This window comes from Rhinolophus hipposideros (genome assembly GCF_964194185.1).
Source record: "Rhinolophus hipposideros genome assembly, chromosome: 16".
Taxonomy (NCBI): domain Eukaryota; kingdom Metazoa; phylum Chordata; class Mammalia; order Chiroptera; family Rhinolophidae; genus Rhinolophus; species Rhinolophus hipposideros.
The window spans coordinates 57,100,820-57,124,379 of NC_138062.1; the positions used below are offsets into that span (position 1 = coordinate 57,100,820).

General features: G+C 44.8%; 2 protein-coding genes across 12 annotated transcripts in view; one reads left to right on the forward strand and one right to left on the reverse strand.

Moving 5' to 3' along the window:
• Positions 1–4,926, reverse strand: part of ACSBG2 (acyl-CoA synthetase bubblegum family member 2) — a gene marked incomplete at its 5' end in the record, with an annotated part of 48,687 nt that extends 43,761 nt beyond the window's left edge. The window contains 2 exons of the mRNA XM_081077400.1: positions 4,268–4,635; positions 4,745–4,926. Coding sequence (XP_080933526.1) covers positions 4,268–4,635; positions 4,745–4,926 — 550 coding nt within the window. The remainder of the gene's footprint in view (positions 1–4,267; positions 4,636–4,744) is intronic.
• The window catches only part of RFX2 (regulatory factor X2), a 93,580-nt gene continuing 74,654 nt past the window's right edge, over positions 4,635–23,560 (forward strand). For 3 of the 11 annotated variants that reach the window (XM_081076092.1, XM_081076093.1, XM_081076086.1), the window contains exon 1: positions 4,652–4,819. The gene's annotated coding sequence lies outside the window, so the exon portion shown is untranslated. Of the gene's footprint in view, positions 4,820–6,864; positions 6,939–9,348; positions 9,404–23,560 lie in introns of those variants that run through there. The other 8 variants (XM_081076091.1, XM_081076095.1, XM_081076089.1 and 5 more) reach the window with 7 other exon arrangements.

The window sequence follows — 23,560 nt, forward strand, 5'->3', positions numbered from 1 at the left end:
TTCATCCTTTTTAAAGCATGTAATTTGGTGGTTTTTAGAATATGCACGGAGTTGTGCAACTGTCACCACAATTTCACAGCACTTTCATCGCCCCAGAAAGAAACCCCATGCCCTATAGCAGTCACTCCCCCTCCCCCCAGCCCCTGATACCCACTTACATACTTTCTGTCTCTATGGATTTGCTTATTCTGGACATTTCATATAAATGGAATCATACAATATGTTACCTTTTGTGACTGACATCTTTCACTTAGCATTATGTTCTGAAGGTTTATCCATGTTGTAGCAAGTGTCTAGTGCTTCATTCCTTTTTATTGCTTAGTAATATTCCATTATCTATATTTACCATGTGTTATTTATCCATCCATCCTTTGATAGAGATTTGGATTGTTTCTTCTTTTGGCTACTATAGATAGTACCACTATGAAAATTTGTGTACAAGCTTTTGTGTGGACATGTTTTCATTTCTGTTGGATATATGTACTTAGGAGTGAAACTGCTGGGTCACATAGCAATTCTATGTTTAACTTTTTGAGAAATTGCCAGACTGTTTCCCATAGCGGCTGCATCATTTTGCAATCCCACCAGCAGTGTATGAGGGTTCTGATTTCTCCACCCCCTCGTCAACTCTTGTTATTGTCTGTCTTTTTTATTCTAGCCATCCTAGTGGGTGTGAAGCAGTATCTCATTGTGGTTTTGATTTGTATTTCTCTGATGAGCAGTGATTTTTGAGTATCTTTTCATGTGTTTATTTCCCATTTGCATATCTTCTTTGGAGAAATATTTGCCCATTTTTAAATTGGGTTATTTTGTCTTTTTGTTGTTGAGCTGTAAGAGTTCTTTATGTATTCTAGATACAAGTCCCTTAATGAACATATGATTTGCACATGTTTTCTCCCGTTTTGTGGGCTCTGTTTCCCACTTTCTTGATGGAGCACGAAAGCTTTCATTTTGATGAAGTCCAATTTATCTCTTTTTCTCCTTTTTTCACTTGTGCCTTTGGTATCATATTTAAGAAACCATTGCGAAACCAAAGCCATGAAGATTTTCTCCTATATTTTCTTCCAAGAGTTTTATAGTTTTATTTCTTACATTTAGGTCTCTGATCTAATTTAAGTTAATGTTACATACGTGAGATAGATGTCCAATTCCATCCTTTTGGATGTAGGTATCCAGTTTTCCCAGCACCATTTGTTGAAGATACTATTCTTTCCCCGTTAAATGGTCTTGACACCAACACCCTTGTCAAAAATCAATTGATTATAAATGTGCAGGTTTATTTCTGAACTCTCAGTGCTGTTCCATTTATCCCAATACCACACTATAGCTTTGTAGTAATATTTTAAATCTAGAAGTGTGAATCTTCCAATTTTGTTCTTCTTTTTCAAGATTGATTGGACTATGCTGGGTTCCTTGCATTTCTATATGAATTTAGGATCAGTTTGTCAATTTCTACAAAAAAAAATCTGGATTTTGATAGAGTTTACATTGAGTCTAACCTAAGTTTGGGGTGTAGTACCGTTTTAACAATGTTAAATCTTCTGATCCATTAACATGGGATGGCATGCCATTTATTTGGATCTTTAATTTCTTTCAATGAATTTTTTTTTTTTTTTAGTTTTCCTTGTACAGTCTTGGCTTTATTAAACTCATTTCTAAGTCTTTTATTATTTGTGGTGTTATTGTAATTGGAATTCTTTTCCTAATTTCATTTTCAGATTGTTCATTGCTCATGCATAGAAAAAGTTGAGTTTTATATAGTATTTACTTGTACTCCGCAACCTTGCTGAATTACTTTATTAATTCTAATAGCTTTTAAATGGGTTCCTTAGGATTTTCCACATACAAGGTCCTGTCATCTGCAAATAAAGGCAGTTTTCCTACTTCCTTTCCAATATGGGTGCCTTTTATTTTTCTTGCCTACTTAGCCTGGCTAGAACCTCCAGTCCAATGTCGAATAGAAATGGTGACAGCAGACATCTCTGTCTTGTGCCTGATCTTAGGGGAACAACATCCAGTCTTTCACCATTAAGTATTATTGTCTGTGGCATTTTTGTAGATGCCCTTTATCAGGTTGAGGAAGTTCTCCTCTATTCCTAGCTTGTTGAGTGTTTTTATCATGAAAGAGTGTTGAATTTGGTCAAATTCTTTTTCTGCATCTGTTGAAATGATCGTGTGTTTTTTGTCCTTCATTCTGCTAAAATGAATTTTTTTTTATGTTGAATCAACCAACCTTGCATTCTTGGGATAAATTCCACTTGGTCCTGGTGTATAATCCTTTTTATATGTTGCTGGATTTGGTTTGCTAGTATTTTGTTGAAGATTTTTACATCTATGTTCATCAGGGATATTGATCTATGGTTTTCTCTTCTTGTGATGTCTTTATCTGATTTTGGCATCAGGATAACACTGGCTTCATAGAATGTTAAAATAGCCACATAGAGTATTCCCTCCTCTTCTATTTTTAAGTAAAGTTTGTGAAAGATTAGGGTTAATTCTTCTCAAAACATTTGGTAGAATTCACCAGTGAAGTCATATGGTCTTGAGCTTTTCTTTGTGGGAAGTGTTGTTGCTGTTGTTGTTGATTTTACTTTTAACTAATGTAATTTCTTTATTTGTTACAGGTTCATTCAGATTTTCTGTTTATTCTTGATTCAGTTTCAGTAGTTTGTGTTTTTCTAGGAATTTGCCCATTTCATTTAGGATATCTAATTTGTTGGCATACAACTGTTCATCGTACTGTTTTATCATCTTTTCTATTTCTGTAAGGTTGGTTATATGTCCCCTCTTTCATCCATGATTTTAGTAATTTGAATCTTCTCTCTTTTCATCATGGTCAGTCAGTCAAGTTAAAAGTTTGTCCACTTTGTTGATATTTCAAACTAACTTGTGGTTTTGTTAATTCTCTCTGTTGATTTTCTATTCTGTTTCATTTATTCCTACCCTAATCTTTATTATTTCATTTCTTCTGCTAACTTCCAGTGTAATTTACTCTTCTTTTCCAGTTTCTTAAGTGGACGGTGAGATTATTCATTTGAGATCTTTCTCTCCTTTTAAAACATAGGTAATGACAGCTATACATTTTCCTCTACTTTAGCTGCATCCTATAAATTTTGGTATGTTGTGTTTCATTTTCATTCATCTCAAAGTATTTTCTAGTCTCCCTCATGATATCTTCTTTGATAGCAGTTTTACACATGTTAAATGGTTAAGAAACACTTAAATACTACTGTAAAACGACACCATATTGGGACAAGTTCACATTTTCGGAACAAAACTTATAGCAGAGTGGAGTACACAAGGTGGCTACAAGGCACCTTCCATCACACCCTAAAACTTTAGTTCTCACCTGCTCGCATCCAGCCCATTAGCATGTTCTCCATAATGCACCTCCGATCCACCCACTCACCTCCACCTCCACTATCAGGTCCTTTATCTAAGCCACCATACTTTTTAGTCCAGGAAAACTGTAACAGACTCCCAGTTCTTTCTCTTTCTTGTCTCCTACAATCTGTTCTCCACACCGTAAGCTTTCAAAATCACAGATTGGATTACATCTCCCCCCTGCTTAAAACCCTCCAAAGGCTTCCCAATTAGAAGAGGACCCTTCCCCATAGCTTATGAGACCGCAAATGGAATGATCCCCCTCCAACCTCCGACTCACCACCCTACCCCCACACCTGCCCTCCCCATTTCCTCTACTCCAGTCACGCCCAAGGACCTGCTTTCTGTGTCTTCAACAGGAGATTCCACCCCAGGGATTTTGAATTCCTGAAATTGTCTTCCCTTCTTCCTCATTATTCCGACCTTGGTGCAAATGTCCTACTCATAGTTGAACCTACCGTCAGGAAGTGAGGGGAGGGAAGAGGGTTGGCAAACATTTTCGGTGGCAGGCCAGATAGTATTTTGGCCTCTGCTGATGCCATTCAGTCCTAGTGCAGTTACTAAACTGTCCACTACTCAACTCTGTCCCTGTAGTGTGAAAGCAGACTTCCACTGCCCCGTAAGGAATGGGACGGGCTGTGTTCCAATAAAACTTTATTTACAAACACAGGAAGGCAGAAATTCGCTATAGTTTACCAATCCTTAAAGGAGCTGAAAATACTGGATTCAAGCAAATAAAATAAAGTTTCGTGTGTTTCTACCCATGCCACAAAAAGTGCTTTTGATTTTTTTTTAAACCATTTAAGTAAAATATATTTTTAAATTCTCCGCTTGTGGGCCATGAAATAGGCAGCAGGCGGGTCAGAGTTTGCTGACGCGGTACCCACACTGTGTCTGGACGTCCCTGAGTCGTCTATGGAATAAGCGGAGACCCGCAGGTTTCCGAAACTCGGCCTTCCGGGAGCCACACCAGCAGGCTCAGGCCTCCGCGCGCCTCCCGCTCGCCAACCCTCCAAGCCGCGCGCGCCTGCCGCCAAGCCCGGCCCTCCTTCGCTGCGATTGGTCGGGCCTCGCCCTCTCCCTCGTCGGGGAACGCCCTCTCTGACAGGCACCACGTTGAACCAATGGGACGCCGCAGGGCCTTGTACTCTGCCCTCAATGTGCCCGTTGGAGGCGGGCGTGGGCGGGCCGTTAAAGGGGTGGGGCGTGGAGCCTGGTAACCGTTGCCGGTAACAACGCCCCGCCCCGTCGCTGCGGGCGGGAGGGCGGTGCGAGGCGGGCAGCGGGAGCGCGAGGAGGAGCGGCCGCCGCCGCCACCGCCGCCGCCATAGAGACTGTAGCCGTGGAGACTGTTACTTACCAACGGGGACCAACACGCAGCAGCCGCCGCCGCCGCCGCGGGAGCCGCTTCCCGAACTCCCGGCCCGAACTCCAGGTGACCGATGCGACCGCCCGGGGCTCGGCCCGGCCGGGAAGTGCGGGGGGCGGCGGGGACCCCAGCCGGGAGGTCCGGGGGTGAGCAGCACAGCCCCCGCCGTTCATCCTGAATGTCCCGGTCGGCGCGCCCGCGGGACCCGCCTTCGCGCCCCCAACCCCGCTGGCACGGTTGAGTTCAGGGGCTCCCTGAGACCCCTCCCTCCTTTTAACCAAACTCGAGGAGAGGTAGGGACCCGTCGTCTCACTTTTTATAAAACTTCCTGGTTAGGGACGCCTGGGGACCCCCTCTGACTCTTACCCTGAAAATCCCGGAGTTAGGGGAGCCCCGGTAGCCCCTCTCAAACTTACCTTTAAACTCCCTGAATTGGGGACCCCTGAGGACCCTTCTCCCTTTTACTCCCCAAATGTCTGATTGGGGCTCCCCCTGGGACCCTTCGCTCACTCTTAACCTCAAACTTCTAATTGAGAGGGCCTCGAAGACGCTTCTCACCTTTACCCCAAATTCCCGGATTTGGGGTGTCCTGGGTACCCTCTTTTCGTTTTGACCCCCAAACGGACTGGATTTGAGGGCACCCCTGGGAACCCTTTTCTTACTCATCAGCTAAAAGTCGGTGCGGTTGTCTTGGGGAGAACCCCTCCCCCTTCTCACTTTTCCCCGCAAACTCCCCGAGAATCCGGCTTCCTGGGGACCCGTTTCTCAGCCTTGCCCCCGAAATCCTTGCATTTATAGCTTCCCCGACAGTCTCCCCCACCTGCCTCACTCTTAACCCCATATTCCTGAGTTTGGGCGACCCTGGGTCTGCCAGTCCTTACACGGCCCCCAGGAAGCTCCTTCGCACCCCGCAGCTCCGGTATTTGGACTGATCGCTAAGCGAGAAAAGTTTCACCAAAGGGCTTTTTTTTTTTTTTTTTTTTTTATTTCTTATTTTGTTAGAGAGCCCAACTTGTGGCCCAAACTCCTCGGTGGTATTTTCTCCTGCGGTTGTGCGAGTGCGTGTGTGTGTTTCTAAATCCAAACCCCACCCCCTTAAATACTCCACCAACACCTCCCCCTCACCCCCCCCCCCAAAAAAAAAAAAGCTCTTTATTCTTTTCCTTTTCGCTCTGGGAGAAGCCGCGGCGCTTCCTCCCGGCCGCGTCCCTGCGGGTTTTTCTTGCTGCTGCGCTAGGAAAGTTGGGTTTCCAGATCCTAATGGCTATTTCAAGGGCCTCCCGGGGTGAGCTGCCCCTGCCATTCGGGCGGTGGCGGCGGGGGTGGTTCATCGTCCTAATTTTAACCTCCTGGTTGCCCCGCAGGAATGAGAGACAGGGCAGGAAGCAGCGCAGGAGTCCAGGGCTGCGCTCCCCTATAGACCTCATTCCTGCTTCTGCGTGTTTTTATTACGGCCCCCTCCAATTATTTCCTGCTTTGTGCAATAAACTGTCAGTGCTGACTTTCGTGAGTTTTTTCCCCTCCCGATCAGCTTTAGCTCTGTGAATCCAAAATATCAAACCTATACAAGACTCAGTTTCAACTGATTCCTCCAACAAAATAATACTAATGATAATAATAACACAACACATTAACAACGAAACAGTTTTTTTTATGACCACATATTGTCAACACGTTTTTATCTTTTTGCTTAAGGCTCTGAAATACGTGTGCTTATATAAAGACCCTTATCCTCTGCTCTGGGGCATAGGGGGGTTGGTTACCCATTCAAATTTAAAGACTTGAATTGACTCTAAATTACCGTTAGAAATGGCTACTCACCTGCTCTGACCAGAGAAATGAGTCCATGGTTAGCCCTCCCCAGAAAAGGAATTTAATTTTCTTAATGACCAACAGTCCTTCTCTCACAGGCTTGATAAAATATGGGAGGGGACTTGGTAATTTTTATTAAAAAGACTTCCCATAATAAAAGATGAAAATGTTAACTGGTTCTGTGATCCTGTGATACTCTAGCTGATTTGGGTTGGAAGTGAGTTCAGAAATGGTTTGCCCCTGCAGGAAAAGCAGTACTGAATTATTTAGCCCTTCCGTGCATTCCTCTCTTGTTCCAGATAAACCGATGAGTCGCTTAGAAGGGGAATCAGGAGGACAGGGACAGAGTTATTAATTATCCTCAAGTAACAGAGTAAGTCCTTTGAAATTCAATTGATATTTGCTTTCTGGGTGAAGAGCATATATTACCTTAAAATTTATCTTTCAACCACAGAAAAGCTGCTGGCACGGAGCCATTTACCAGAAATGGATATGCTGGGAAATTATCTGACTCTTATTCCTTAGATATAATTTGTAGTTTCAGATTCGAGTTATAATTAATGTTAATCAATATTTAATTAATTTAACTTTAATATTATAATTGAGTCAAAGTTTTGGATGTTCTTATGGGATTTTTATAGTCACATGTGGTTGCTTTGCTCATAAAATTCCAGGGCCTGAAGGAGCCATATCTTGTAATATATTTGGCTCTTTTTAATTAACTCCAGGTTGACCACTTATTTAAAAAATGATCCCCCTGTACACGCCTACTTATTTGTAAAATATGAAACGATTTAAAAAGCAAGGGAAGTTCTCAGAGAAACTGTCTCGCTGTGGGGACTCTCATGAACCCGGGAAGAGGGACATACAAGTTCTTATCCAGTGTCTGAAAGGCCCCGGGCACGCCCAGCACACACATCTGTGTCTCCGCGCTGAACTGTGTGCATATTCCCACTAAACAGGGCAGATAAGGACATTGCCGACCTCATGCCAGTGCAGGTCAGCTTTTGTCACCAAGTGAATCCATGCCAAATTTACCAAAACTTCCAGTTTTCAGAGCCTCTTAGATTTTGGCATTATTATAAGGAATTGTGGACTTCAGTTATAAAAAGGGGTGTTTTGACCTTTCTGGAATATAAATGGCAATTAGCTCCACCACAGGCCGTGTTCTCTTAGACATGTGCCTGACACAGAGTGTGCTTAATTTGTCCAATGAATGAATGGATGGATGAATGAATGAATGAATGGAAGAAAGAAATATGCATTGGGAATTAGCACAAAAACGGAAAACTACCTACACGCTTCTTGTATACCCCAAGATCAGCAAAGTAATTCTTAAAGGAAAACACAAGAGGGAGAACTTTAGGAGAGGCAGTCACAGAATCAAGGGCTGGGGTATGAGATAAGGAGTGGGTACAGTCTGGAATGAAGTCGTGCCCTGCCAGCTTGGACTGGCTAAGATGATGTGTGAGGAGACAGGATTCTAAGAGCTTCCTAGCAGAAAAGTCTGGCCAGCTGTCACTAGACACATCCAGGTGGATTCTGACAGGCCATTTAAACACGAGGTGGCCAAGCTGAGCTCAAGATAGTCCCCCCCAATCTGCTCTTCCGGCTGCATCCTCCCTTAGTACAATCAGTACCAGCTGCGTTCTGCCCACTGCTCAGGCCAACACTTGGGCATTGTCCCCCACTCCTCTCTTGCTCTCAAGTCACCAGCAAATCCTGCCCACTCACCTTTGGCGGGGACCTAGACTCTGAGCACACCTGGCCACCTCCACTGCCAATGCCCTGCTCCAAGCCACCATCACCCGTGGCCCAGGTGATTCCAGCCTGTTAACCTGGGGGTCATACTGTGGTCTATTCCTCAGCTCAGAACCCTCCAATGACTCCCATCTCGCTTGGAGCAGAAGCCAAAGCCTCCTCCCACCCCACCCTGGCCCCGACCCCAATATTTCTCTGGCTTCATCTCCAGCCACGATCCCTGTGCTCACTCCACTGCATCCCCTCCAGCCACTCGGAAGTTCCCCCAAACCTTCTGCCCTGAAAGCCTTGGCCCAGGCATTTGAGGGGCTGCTCCCTCACTGCCTTCAGGCCTTTTCTCAGATGTCACCTTCCCAGACCACCACTCGAAAGTGATGCACTCTTAGCCTCCTTCCCTGCTTTTAGCATTTATCACTATCTAAAGGGCCGTATATTATGTGTATATTTTTATTATCGCTGTCCCCTCTTCGAATGTCAGCGCGGTGAGGGGAAGAAGCTCTTTGTATTTTGTTAAATTCTATATCCCCGGGACTGAGAATAATTCTGGCACTGAGTAGGCCCTCGATAAATATTTGTGAAGTGAATAAATAAATGGTTTCCTGCACAGCTGCAGGAAAGCATATGTAGAAACTAAGAGTTGCTCCTGTGCGGCACATGCCACCATCTGTGTGACTCGGTACAGCTCAGATTGGATGAACAGGGCAGAGGGAAGAGGAAAGGAAAACTTGTACATCGTAATACTGGGTGCTACAGACTGGGGCTTTGGGGCCTGGCAGAGGAAGTTAAAGTGTGGCGTCTCTTTCCATTTATTAGCTCAGTGACTCCAGGTAAGGTTTGGCATCTGTGAAATAGATAATTGTGCTTGTACGGTTGCAGTATTAGAAATAATACCTATAAACTGGTTTGCACAGGGCCTACCACATAATAGGTGCTCAGCGAAGAGTAATTATTATTATTACTAGTAAGTAAATAAGCAGAAGTGGCCTGGGATTATTTATTTTTTATTTTGGTTTCCTGCCCAGTACCAGAAGCTGAGGAGACATTGCGTGAACATGTCATGCATTCTTGATTGAGCAGGTGAGCCTTACGTTGTCTGTTTTAGGTGCACAATGCCCTTCAATTAGTGTAGAAATTTACTGGTACAAATATGTCACCCTGCAAGTGTAAGTGCTTGGCAAAAAAAAAAAAAAAAAAATCTCACTCGCAGTCCCACATCTCGGTTGTGCTCTAGATGCTTCTGAAATTACTCCCCAAGCATGACACTTTAGGGTGGGTTTTGCCCAGTGGCCAGCCCAGCAGGCAGAACTTCCAGGTGAGAACATTTAAAAACTGGTTTCCCTTCTCTGTTATCGTGCCAGCTGGTCGAAGTCTGGAAATCAGCCACTTGGAGGTGAGACTTGGCCTGGTCCTCGTGCCAGGACTTGAGTTAGGCCCTCAGGGGCAGGCAGCCTGGCCTGGCTCCTTGCTCCACCTCACTTCTTTTTTCCTGAAGTGAATTCCTGTTTGATGATACATAGGTTTTGGTATGTTTCAAATCCTTGTTTTATGCCCTGGCAACTCCTTATTCTTATTTTTAATTTTTGAGACTGCTGTGACTTTCTGAAAAATATAGTTGACTTCCCAAACCTGTAAATGATACATACAGCAAGTGGATTTCGGATAATCTAAACAGATTAGACCTGCCATAGTCCATGTTTTAAAAAATGGAAAAAAAAATTATAAAGCCATTAAAAATATGTAGAACATGTAATGACCCAATGTGGTGACTATTTGTCATTTACTGTGCAATGAAGCCCACATGTGCTATATACAGTAAGCCTATTTCTACTAAGATCTTTGCAGTTATTTTGAGCTTGTGAGTGTGTGAAAGACAATTTCAGAACTGGGTGACTGGTGTCCAGAGGAGGTGACAGCTGGGCTGAGACTGAAATGATAAGAGGGAGCAGCCCTGTGGAGTTCAGAGGGAAGAGCCTTCCAGGCAGGGGGGCAGCAGGTGCAAAGGTCCTGGGGCAAGAGGAATCAGCCAGGCCTGGTCAAAGCAGAGCAAGCCTGTCGTGTGTCTAATGCTTGGTGAGCAAAAGGAGAGGCAGAGGGCCTCGCAGGCCATGGAGAAGAGTCTGGATACTGTTCTAAGTATAAATTAGATTGTTGGTAGACTTCTCCTCTATCCACAGTTGTCAGATCCAGGGTATCTAGTCGTTTGCTGGAAGACCTGCTTTCTGGGCCTCTGACATTTGTCATTCATTCATTCATTCATTCATTCATTCATTCATTCCTCCCTGAGTCAAGCCCTATCCTATGGGGTTACCAAGACCAAAATCGACTAGGAGAGGGAGGCAGTTCAGAAAAGGGCTATGCTGGATGTCAGTGGATGGCCCAGTGAATGAGAGCACAGAGGATGTGGCAGAAGGCTTGGTGTCTGGAGGTTGGCAGTGGAGTATTCCTATTGCCATAGTCCAGGTAAAAGGTGACAAGGGCCTGCCCCACAGGCCCAGCTGGGGGGTGCTGGGGAAAACAGCCATGGGGTTCTCAGGGGCTTCAGGGACCTGGTGACTTGCTGTGGGACAACGGGCAGTAGGAGCCTAGAGCAATTCCCAGGTGTCCGAGAATCAGGTGGCATGTCACTTCAATGAGTCAGGGACTAGGGGAGAAGCTGCTTTTGGGCGGGGAAGTCATGAGTTCATTTATGGGCTTGGCCAGCTTGAGACATCTTGGGACATCTGAATGGGGTCATTTCCCAGTAGGTAGCTGGATTTCGGGGTCTGGAGCTGAGGGGGCAGGCCAGGTGGGAGGTCAGAGTCTAGGAGCTGTCAGAGTACAGTTGGTCATTTTAGTCATGAAAATGGATGAGATCACCCATGGAGAGGGTGGGGAGTGAGCAGAGAAGGCCAAGGGCAGGGCTGTCAACATTTAAGGAGCAGGAAACCAATGAAAAATCACAGGAAAGTGGGTTGTTTTAAACTATGGTAAAGTATAAAATTTTGAAACATAAAATTTACTATTTTAGCCATTTAAAGCGCACAGTTTAGAGGCATTAAGTACATTCACACTGTCATTCAGCTATCCCCACCATCATCTCCAGAACTTTCTCATCTTCCCAAACTGACACTCTGTTCCCATTAAATAGTAACCCCTTACCCTCCCGCCCCAGCCCCTGGCCCCACCATCTACTCTCTGTCTCTATGAATCTGACTCCTCTGGGGACCTCGTATAAGGGGAATCACACAGTATTTGTCCTTCTGTGACTGGCTTATGTCACTGAGCATAATGCCTTCAGGGTTCATCCATGTTGTATCAGGTGTCGTAATGTCCTTTTTAAGGCTGAATAATCTTTCATTGTCCGGATGGACCACTGTGTTTATCCATTCATCCATCGATGGACCACCTTTTGGCCATGCTGGACAGAGGAGGTCTTGAAAGGATTCTTAGGTGGAAGGAGAAAGTGGAAATGGGCGCTGTCGGCAAAGGGGAAGTAACTCAAGACTATACAGAAAGGGTGAGGCCTGATGGACCAGAATGATTAGATGGGGAGCAGTCCCATGGGAAGGAGGGAAAAGGATGAGTCCCCACAGAAAGGCAGAAGGCTTGGGTCACAAGCACCTGTCCCCCCAGAAATGTGTTGAAATCAACGATATCAAAGTCCATTCCTAAAGTTACAATAGCACGTCATTATGCTTACATTTAAAAAATGCAAACTTTATTTTTTAGAAATGGCGCTGCGTTTCCAGGATACGTTTTTGTCCAAAAGGTGACCCGTGGGGTAAGGCCTTGCAAGCAGTATCCAAAAAAAATGAGAAGCCCACAAATATGTTCCGGCCCCACCCAGGCCAGGGAGAACCCAAAGAAAACAGGCAGCATGTTCCCACCTCTGCTGTTCTTCTCAGCATATGTACAGCCACATGTAGCCCGCTTTGAGAAAAAATAGGATTGGAACTCCAAACGCACAAAAAACAGCTTAGAGGATGTGCTTTCGATTTTTCAAAGAATTCTTCATTTTCTGGAATTCTATTTATTAGGGACTTCTTTATGTGAGTTGCTCTCTGGGGCTTCCGTCTATTTAGCAAATATTTATGGGCCCCAAATCTCAAACATATGAGGAACTTATAATTAGTTGAATAATTAAGTGTATTACTATATCACCATGTGGAAAGTTAAGAGGAGAGAAGATGCTAGAAAATTTTAAAATTGTTAACAGCAATTGGCCACTGACATTCAGATCTGATGTTAAAGTATAAACTGGGTGTATTATTTTAGGAGCTTGTCAATCGTGTAAATCATGGTATGGTTATACAACCAGGAGTAAGTAGAAATTATTTCTGGAAACCCCATGTGACTCGGTTCATTGCTGGCCTTAGGTCACAACTGGGCGTATTTATCCACTGGGCTGTGATCACTGGGGAGACCCCAGGGGGCAACAGAAAAGAGTCACCAGTTAGCAATTATTTAATTTAAGAAACTGCAGGATGGTGGAGTTACAAGTGGCCACAAGGTAACCAGGTGTTCCCCCCACATCCAGACTTTGTGTTGGAAGCTGCTCCCGCCTCCCTTTTGTGGGGTCTGCACAAGCCTAGCTTCTCTCCTTATTGTAGCCCCAGTGGCAGCCAGAGTCCTTTGTCCTCCCAGCAAGGGGCCCAGCCTTCCTTTCCTGTCCTAGGAGCATTATTTCCCCAGCCTCAGCTCAGCACTAAGCAGTGCTCCCCGTATCACTTCCATGTGCTGCATAGATGGAGGTTGCTTCGCTTCATGATTCTTACTTATCTCTTCATCTCCTCCCACCCACCTCACCTCGTCTCTCCTGGAGGATGGATGGACACCTTTACCTGCTTTGTTATCCAAAGGGATAGACTGGCCCCTCCCCTTTTTTGTAACCACATTGTACTTAGCTCAGCGTTCAAGGCTTGTCTCCTTCCAGCCCCATCTTCCTTTCCATTGCCTCGGCTTTCATTACTTTTTCGAATGGGCTTGCCATCCCCTAAACAGGCCTTAAGCTCTTGTCTCCCCTCTCTCTGGAATGTCATTGCTACCGATGACAGTCCTACTCTTCTCTGAAAACCCTTCTCCAGTGCGCTCTGGCCATGGAGCCTTGAGACTTTAGTTGGCGAGTGGGCAAACGTAAGACTGGGGCAGGGTTTCTCCTCAGCACTACTGACATTTGGGACCAGAACGGTCTTGGTGGGGGAGGGGGGGAGGCCATCCTGGGCCCTGTGGGGTGTTGAGTGGCATCTCCGACCTTCACCTTCCAGTAGCACCCCCCCCCAAGTCGGGACAATAACTGTGTCTCCAGACATGGCCAAATGCCCCCTGAGGGTCCGAATCACCTCCTAGGTAGGGACCTGGCGACTAATCAGCCAGAGGTGGCAGTGACTCCTGAGTTGGCACATCCCGAAGATGTAGCATCACAAGGCTACGTGGACATACCCTAGTGATTTATGTCTCTTATTTCCTGTTCTGAATTGTAAGCTCCTGGAGGGCAGGGATACCACACTTCCCACAGGGCTAAATATGTAATACACGACTGAATAGAACGCGAACCAGAGTGCTCTTCAGAGGGCGCAGCCCACAGCCAGTAATGGCAGCCTGTGGTTTTAACGAAAAGCAAAAATCATGAAACCCTTGCCTGAGACCCGATAGCCTTAAAAACCCCATGGTTTTGATTCAGTCTAGATTAACATTCCAGCCCTTTCAAATACATAATTTTCCTTTACCAAATCCCAAAAGAAATTTTAATCAAAGTCCTTTACTGTTAATTGACTTCCCTTTTGGCCAAAATTGCACATCAAGTTTTTTTCCAGAAAGCGCAGGGGTCTTACAGGGAGATGAAGTCTCGTCACCAAACTGCTGCGGAGTCCCCTTGCCAGGATCCGTGGACACAGGGGAGAATATTAAATGCCTGATTCTGTGTCTGAGCCAGTTGCAACAGCTTGATTCATATTTGTTTTGCTTTGGAAATTTGCCAAGATTTCACTGTTAGGAAGTCGATTTGAAACAAGTATAGTTGTGTCTATTAGAATCGTTTCATCAACAAAACATGGCACTCGAAATTTGTTGAGTGAGTGAATTCTTTTTGCAAAGTGATAGGGCAACTTGTCAGTATTTAGAACCTTAGCTTTTGTAATCAGTGAATGGTTTTGAAAGCCCACAGTGCTGGAGAAAGTCGTTACAGAGGATCAACAGAGTTGTGTAAAATTTACTCACTTTGTAGGTAAATGTTTCTCATCCTGGCTCCCTTCCTGAAAGATCCATTTCCCCAGTGCTATTCCCCAGCTCAGGAGCCTTTCCTGCAAAGAGAGTAAGGAGACGCTGGTTCAAGGTCCTGGCCTCGGGGGTCCTGGTGGACTCGTGTGGGGTAGGCTGTGAGGGAAGCTCATCTCCCCTTGACCTCCTTCCCTTTGCTCTTTAGAAATGTTTGTATTAGCCAAGCACCACTGCACTGCCGAGGCTAGGGAAAGCCCCATTTCTGAAGTTCCACCAGTGAGCCCCCAATTTCTAATTAGACTGTCACGACTCTTATTGGGAATAGAGGTCATTGTTAATGTCAGTCAAAATAGAAACCAGTTAGACAAGCTAAGATGAACTTCACGGGTAGCAAAGTTCCCTGTTGTTTCCCAGTAGAAACTGAGATCACTGCGTGTGCGGTTGCCTTGTTACACAGCTCTTATCTAGAATGACGTGTGCCATCGTTTATGGAGCCAGTCACCTTCTCTGAGCCATGTAAGACTGTCCAGTGCTAGAGGGATTCCTTTGAAGGAACTGGAGATATTTGAACATGGAAACATAAGGTCAATTGGCTGTGATTAGTAAGCTCCTGTGAAAACGTCTTAAGTGGACCCTAAGAGTCTCAAGGGTAGAGACTGTCTTCTCCACCGAGTGGGAAGGGCCGGGCCCAGCAGTTCTGACAAAGGCTTGTTCCGCTTCTGCTTCAGACCAAGGAAGGAGGGTTTTTCGAGAAAGATGGGGAACTGTATATGGGGAATTAAATACAGCAGGTGTGTGGTGGGGAGAGCAGCTCTCAACCGTAGCCACTGTTAGGACCTCCCTCCTTCACCCCATAAATCACTGCTCCCCAGTTCCCACAGGTCTCACTACCCAGAAGTCACCTGTGTCGATCCTGTCTGTCCCATTTCCGCCTGTGCTGTTCTGGTTCAGATCCTCTATTCAGGACCGTGGGCGTAACCTTGGGATTCTCCCCTCGCATGAAGGGTGTGGCTCCGAACCGTCGTTCTGCCTTCTCTTTATGAATCTTCGATGTTCCCATTGCCTTCAACAGTGGTCTTAAGCTGTTGAGGGAGGGGGCCGGGGAGGTGACACATGACGTCTTTGTGGAACACTCTGGAATACCAGGGCATTTAATTAGGCCATGCGAACTCGTCATGTTTTTATTAATAAAACATGATTAAATCATAAACTATGATAGTGGAATAAACTGCTGTTGAATCAGGCATGACGGGCTCCTCCAGGGTTTCCCAAATTCTGCAAAAATTGCAGAGAATTTGTTTTGTTGCTCACTGCTGTTCACCAACAGAGAAGAGGGAACTTGTACCAAGGGTTTAAGAAATCTTTGTAGGGCAAATTGTTTTTAATTTGAGAAACATATTTATTGCATATTTTTCTGCAAATAGGCAAAAGTGCCGTTACTTTATTTGGGCAAAGAAAGCCTGAAGAATGTTTTAATATTCCAAGGAAGTGGGGTGGTGTTCGGGGGTAGGGGGTTGGGGGGTGGGGGGGGTTTGACAAACATTCTCTATAAAGGACCAGATAGTAAATATTTTAGTCTTTCCCGGCCAGACGGTCTCTATTACAACTACTCAACTGTGCTGATGACAACACGTGAATGAATGGCTGTGGCCGTGTGCCAATAAAACTTTATTTATGGGAACTGAAATGTGAATTTCATATAATTTTCATGTGTCACAGAATATTTTGACTGATCTTTTTTAACCATTCAAAAATGTAAAAGCCATTCCCAGCTTGTGGGCCATACAAAACCAGGTGGCAGACTAGGCCAGACGGGGCCCGTGGGCCGTGGTTAACTGACCTCTGCCCTATAGGATGCAGTCCAGGGGCTCCCCGGGATTCACAGCCTTTCTCTGAGTGGCCCAGCCTGTTTTCCCAGAGAGCCCCTAACCCAGGCCCTCTGTACCAACCAGCCTTGCCCTTCTCTTGCCAACCCCAATGACACACACACACCTGATGGTGCCAGCTCCTCCTCTTCAACTAGTCCATTCTCTCTGTCCCCACCCCCCCCAAGATCCTGCCTGTCCTGCAGGGTCCAGGATGGGGCCTTCCCAGGTTCCCTATCTTATGGTTTATGGTACCATGTTTCACCTCGATTCCGCACCTGTCACGTTTGCCACATAAGGAGTTATTTGTGTCTCCTTTTCTCTCACACAATGTAAAAACCCTTGATGACAGAGACCATGTCTAACTGTCTTTGTGGGACAACCAATAGAGTAATTATTTGTTGAATTGACTCGAGTTCTTATTAGATTGAGACCTTACCCAGCTCTAAAAACCATGTCACTGACTTTCTAGTAAAATAGGGCCTCGTAAGATAGTTGCGAATTCACAGTTTGATTTTTTCTAGGACTCTTCTAGGTCACGATTGTCCAATGGAAACATAATGTGAGCTGCCTTTGTAATTTAAAATTTCCCAGTAGCCATATTTTTAAAAGTGAAAACAGATGGGTGAAATTAATTTGTATAACATATTTTATTTAATCCAATATATCCAAAACATTGTTATTTTAACACGGAATCTATATGAAAAACATTTTATTGAGTGGTTTCAAATTCATTTTGGTCTGCTAGGACTTTGAAGTCCTGTGTGTGTTTTACACGCACAGCACGTCTCCGTTTGGACCAGCCACGTGGGGGGCCGGCACCACTGAGTTGGACAGCACAGATAAAGTGTTAAAATGCAGCCAGGCATGACTTTTCCATTGTCCCTATCCTTGTAAGAACACGGCACTATTTGAGCTACTTCCTGGTGTGCAGGTCCTGCACAGCCGCTGCAGTGGGAGGTCACTCACAGGGTGTGAGTAGCACAGGTCCCCCTGACTCAAGTGTTTCCCATTTTCTAAAGCGATCCCGATTGGACTTTGCACACAGGTGTCCACTCTGGGCCCCTGAGCAGTTTGATCCCAGGATGCCATAGTGACCATTTCAGACTTTGGGACCTTTCTGGGAAGGCCCTGTACGTCTGTTTACTTCCTCTTCTACATCACGGGAGTCCTCTTTTCATTGGAACAACTCCAAATACTGCAGTATCAAAAAACATAAAGGGGAAAAAGAGCCTCTGGCTTTCTCCTCCTGCCCCTCTCACCACTAGTAAAGATCTCTGGAATCTTTAGAATATGTCGAATGCAGATAAACTATACACGGTGATACTTTATTATCTTTTCAGTTGAGATATAATTTACATGTCATAAAGTTCGCCCCTTTAAAGTGTACAATTTAGTGGGTTTTAGTGTGTTCACAAGGTGATACAACCATCACCACTATCTAGTTCCAGAATATTCCATCACCCCAAAAGGCACCCTGCCCCCATCAGCAGTCACTCCTCATCCCCCTCTCCCAGCCCCTGGCAACCACGAAACCACTTCCTGTCTCTGTGCACGTGCCTGTTCTGGACATTTCATGTAAATGGAATCACACACTGTGTGGCCTTGTGTGTCTGGCTTCTCTCATGAGCGCCGTGTGTTCAAGGTCCGTCCATGTTGTGGCGAGTGTCAGCGCTTCACTCCTTTTCATGGCTGAATAATTTTTTTTTGGTATAAAAACGATCATATTCCACCCACTTTCCTGCAACCTGCTCAGGTCCCTATCTTTTCTTATCACTGTTCATGTGTCCACTTCATTGTTTCTATGTAACTGCATGAGGTCCCACCCCTGAGGTCATGAAATAGCTCCTTATTGAGGGGCATTTCGTTGATTCTTTTTCACTTTTACCAACCGCCTTATCCAAACATATCTGCATGTGTATGAGATGTGTGCAAGTTCCCGGAAGGAGAGTTGCTTCTGTGTTGGACCTCGCACTCACTCTTACATTCCGTGCCTGCAGTGAGGGTTACCATCCACCCGTGTCCTTAGATGCACCCACGCCATCTCCAGCATGACCAGCTGCTGCCACCTGCTCCCACTCCCACCCGTGCCATGGGGCTGTTAGCATATGCCAGTCTTTTACCCTTAACTCCCAGTCTCATTCATAGAATAGTGAGTCACAGACCTTTTGACACCTGGTGAAAACATGCGTTCTTCCCCGCAGAAAATGCATGAGAAACGCATCCATCGGATTCTGCCTGTGGGTTTGCAGGTTCTTGGACCCCCTGTGTCTTGTCCACGGACGAGCCCCTACTTGTACCCTGACAATTCTGCTCTGCCTATCTCACAGCCCACATACGGCTGACTCAGCCTTGGTCTGTCACCGGAGCTGCGCCCATGCCCGTGTGTGCCTCTGGGGAGCCCCGGCCCCTCGGCCGGTTTGTGCCCACACAAGTTCAAGCTTGTTGCCTTGACTCTGAGCCGATTCTCACATAGCAATGGCATTTCCTACCCCTTTCAATTCGCGTTGATATATGGCTTTCGACTCTACCTTGCTACTCCACCAAAACATTCATTCTGCTATTTTCCCAGAAAACCTGTCTGGCAGTTCAGCATGCAACATCTGGGCCACTCTCTGTCCATAACTCTCCAAATAGGGTCATTTTCCTCCATATGCCAGCTAAGGGACCCGAGCTCCGGTTGCAGTGTCTGCTGTCCCCAGCTCAAGTAGGGAGCCCCCCCATGCCATCTCTTGATCCTGTTCTCAAACCTTTGTCTCTCACATAGATGCCTTCTTGTTATAGTGTATAGAGATGCCTTTCTCTTAAACAATTTAAAACCAGAATTCCAATGACCTAAAGTCATCTGTCCTTAATCTGAACTTTTCTCCCACTTTAAATTTAAAGGATCACATTTTTCTTTTTAGCATCCTTTAAGACTTCTGAAACACTAACCTTATCTAGTTTTCCTTTTTAGTGCTTCACAAATGTAGAATCTTCTAGAAACTGCCTGCTTCTTTATTCTCCAGTGGTAATGTTCACTTAGGGCTTGAGCCAGAAAGTCTACAATTCTCGCGACTCCCGAACTGGAACATATTCTGGTTTCAAATTGCTGATGGTGCAATGCCTGTCTCTAGCTGTTCGTTTCTCATTCATTGTCCTTGGTGGGTTCTATTTCCGGGACATGTCTAACCAAATGTGTGGGCATTTCTAAAACAGACTTCCTTACCTGCTTTACACCTGTCCCCCCACCCCCATCACTGGAAGTTTTCAAACAGAAAGTCCCAGGGATAGTATGTAAGGGGTGTTTTGTTTGTTAACAAAATTTGTTTCTGAAGATGTTAAAAAGAATTTTGACCTTGTAAGTTCTGGCCTAACTCTCTCATTATTTCCATCAATGTCACGTTTCACTTCTTCCAAGGTAAGGAATATAGGAACCATTTTAGTATAAATATCATCTGTTTTCCTTCTTGTCTGGCATTTGCCAATGCTTGTTGTATCGTCTTTTTTTGCATAATGATCTGCATGATATAAAGTTTACCATTTAAAAGTATATTCAGTGTTTTATAGGATATCCAAAATGTTATGCAACTGTCACCATTATCTAGTTCTAGAACATTTCCATCGCCCCAAACAAAGCCTGTGCCAATTAGCAGTCACTCCCCATGCCCCTCCTTCAACTCCCAGTGACCACTAATCTATACTTCCTGTCTCTATGGATTCACCTGTTCTGGACATTTCCTGTCAATGGAATCATATAGTACGTGGCCTTTGGCAACTGGCTTCTTCCACTGAGCATGTGTTGAAGTCCACCCATGTTGTTATCTGTATCGGCACTGCATTCTTTTTTATGGCTGAATAATAGTCCAGTGTGTATACACCACAATTTGTTTATACTTTCATCTGTTGATAGACATTTGGGGTGTTTCTCCTTTTTGGCTAGTATAAGTAATGCTGCTGTGAACACTTGTGGACAAGTTTTTGCGTGAACATAGATTTTCATTTTTCTTGGGTAGATACCTAGAAGTGGAATTGCCGGGTCACATGGTAACTCCATGACTGCCAAATGTTTCCCATGGCAGCTGCCCCATTTTTCATTCCCACCAGCCGCGTAGGAGGGCTCCAATTTCTCTACATGCTCACCAACACTTGTTATTTTCCCTTGTTTTTATTATAGCCGTCCTATTAGGTGTGAAGTGGCATCTTGTTGTAATTTTTAATTTCATTTTCCAAATGACTAATGATGTTGAGTATCTTTTCATGTGCTCATTGGCCACCTGTATGTCTTCTCTGGAGAGGTATCTATCCAAAGGTGTCATCTTTTACAATTTTCTTGGATCCACAAGTTTCTCTTTCTCTGTAAAATGTCCAAAGATGCTGAATCAGGAAGGTGCATGGCACACACAGCACAGCTATGTGGGGGCGGAGGGAAGGGAGGATAAGAATCAATAGGACGTGAGGGTTGTCTTCTCTCTCTCTCTCCCTTGTGACATGGCTCCATCTCTGGTCTGTGGGCACCCCCTTTTCCGACACTTCCTGAAATCCTGCATCCTCCTCTGTAGTAGGGAGACATGGCAGGGATGTCGGTCCTCACCCTCAGAGTGTCCTTGACCCTCTGGACACTGAGATTTCTAGAATGTTCTTTGTACAGTTCTCCCTCAGTATCCAAGGGAGACTGGTTCCAGCACTCCCATGGACACCAAAATTCTTGGATGTTGAAGTCCCTTATATAAAATGATGTATTTGTATATAACCTGTATTTGCATTAAGGCTGCCTACACATCACTTTATTCTCATGGCTTCAGTGTAGTGCTCTGTGTGTGGCAAATTCAAGTTTTGATTTTTGGAACTTTCTGGGATTTTCTTTTTCTTCAAATATTTCTGATCCATGGTTGGTTGAATCTGTGGATATGAAACCTGCAGATACGGAGCGTCAACTATAATTATATGGGCTGTTTGATAGCTGTCTGTTTATTTCTCCATAATTATTTTAGGACTCTAGTTTAGAGATATCATACATTTGAGTCTAGGATGGCATCCGCAAACTAGTACATTGGCTGAATCCATCCCACTGCTTGATTTTGTACGACCAAGAGCTAAGAATGGTTTGTGGGTTTTTTTTTTTTTGCATTTTTAAATAGTTAAAAAGGAATCAATGAAAGAATAACGTTTTGGAACACATGAAATTATATGAAATTCACATCTGAGTGTCCATCAATAAAGTTTTATTGGCACATGCTCACGCTTATTTGTCTACATGTCATCATCTATGGAGGAGTTGAGCAGTCTCAACAGAGACCGTCTGACCCATAAAGTCTAAAATAATTGCTGTTGGGGCCTTTACAGAATGAGCTTGCTGAGTGCTGGTCTAAAACACTGGCCATGTGACTAGTACCTGGGACAACATCACGTGTTGAATACTGTGCTTATTTAGAGGTTTATGAAACCCCTTGGAATCTTCAGTAGTGCTTTACATTATTTTCATTTCCGTTAAGGGCGAGAGGAATGATAGTTGTTTTATTCTCTTGTTTGCTGTGATTGAAGAAGAATTTGCGTCTGGCCACATGCATCTTGCAGGCTGAAATCCCCTTGCCTTTTTATGTCTGTAAGCCTGTGCTGCTGGCAGAATTTTTGTTCTGCTTACCCTGGCCTTCCACTCCATCGCTTTCCTCTTTGTCTTTCATGGCCCTGAGACCTGGGTCAGGTTTAGACCAACACTCCGGGGTCGGAAGGTGATCCCCGGCTCACCAACAGTCAGCTCCGGGTGGCGGTCACTTTCTCTGGGCAGGTTGTACCAGCTCTGGAATTTGGTGTGCAAATCATGGCACCAGCAGTGATTTCAGAAATGAATTAGTGCAGGGAGACAGGCTCCCATGTGGGAAAACCAACATCTGTAACCAGTTGGCTTCATATGGGAGCACACTGTAACAGTGACACATAGAAGTAAAAATGTGCAATGGCTAATCCATGAAGCAAAGAAATCAGTGTTTACAGATCAAAAAAGTGAACTCCTTCCACATTTCAGTCTTTTTCTTCACTCTTTTCTTAGAGCTAAAACCCCACTTGAAATGAATTCTGGATGACTTCAAAATCGTTTGTTGTAGCTGGATTTTTTAAGAAAAAACCATGACTTCTCCCTTCTCCCCACTGGCAGACGTTTCTCTCCCAGGTTTCTTTAAATCTGCGGCATTCCTGAGCTTGGTGGCCTGTGTGTGAATTATCACCGAGGTGGTCATTGAAGGTATAGCTAATTACCAGCATAATCCCTTCCTGAACTGTTTGAGTTCCTAATCGTGGGGTGTGGGAAAGAAACCTTTGGACGGTGGCTTCCCACTAGAGACGAGGTGTGCCTCCACTCCACTCTTGTGACTGTCCACCTGGCCTCACGTCTCTGCCATGTGTGACTGGTGTCCACTGCTGCCATTCCACCCTTCCTCCAGGAAATGAATTAATTGTTGCACTTTCATCTAAAACTTACTGACCTGGCCTGCATGATACAATGAGGCTCATCTAAACTGGAATCCTTGAATTTGTGAACTTAAGTTAAAAATAGATCCCTACAAAAACGTATCACTATAGCCCAGTGTTTCTTAACCATTCTTCAGTCCAGACCTCTTTCAGAGTCTCCTAAAAGTTGGGAATTTCTTCCCAGAAGAGCAGGCATAGACACATGCACCCCACCCCACTTGAGTTTCATGTTCAAGTTCAGGTTCACAGACTCAGAAGTACACCCTCGTGAATCCACGGACCCAGTTAGAGGATCCTGCTACAGGCATTTGAACGGAAAAATTGCAAAGTTTAAACCACTTTCCAAATAGTCTCTAGGTTTTTAAAAATAGAAGGGCAAAAACTAGGTGAAAACCTAACGCTTTGTCTTAAACAGGGTCCTTGTATGATGTTTCTACTATCTGTAGAATGGTGTGAGTCAGCTGCACACACATTTCCTTTGATGCTGATAGGAAGGAGTCACCACTGAAAACAGGAATAAGTTACGTACAGTGGCCATTACCACTGGAGGGGAAAAGTAGAATTCATGTCATTTATGTCAGCTGCTTTCACAGATTCACTTTTCAGTGCCCCTTCTGGCAAGATTAGATCTTCGTGTATTGTTACTTACCTTTAATTACTTGTTTATAATATTTTACTCCAACAAGGGTGCCAAGACCATTCAATGGGGAAAGGACAATCTTTCAGC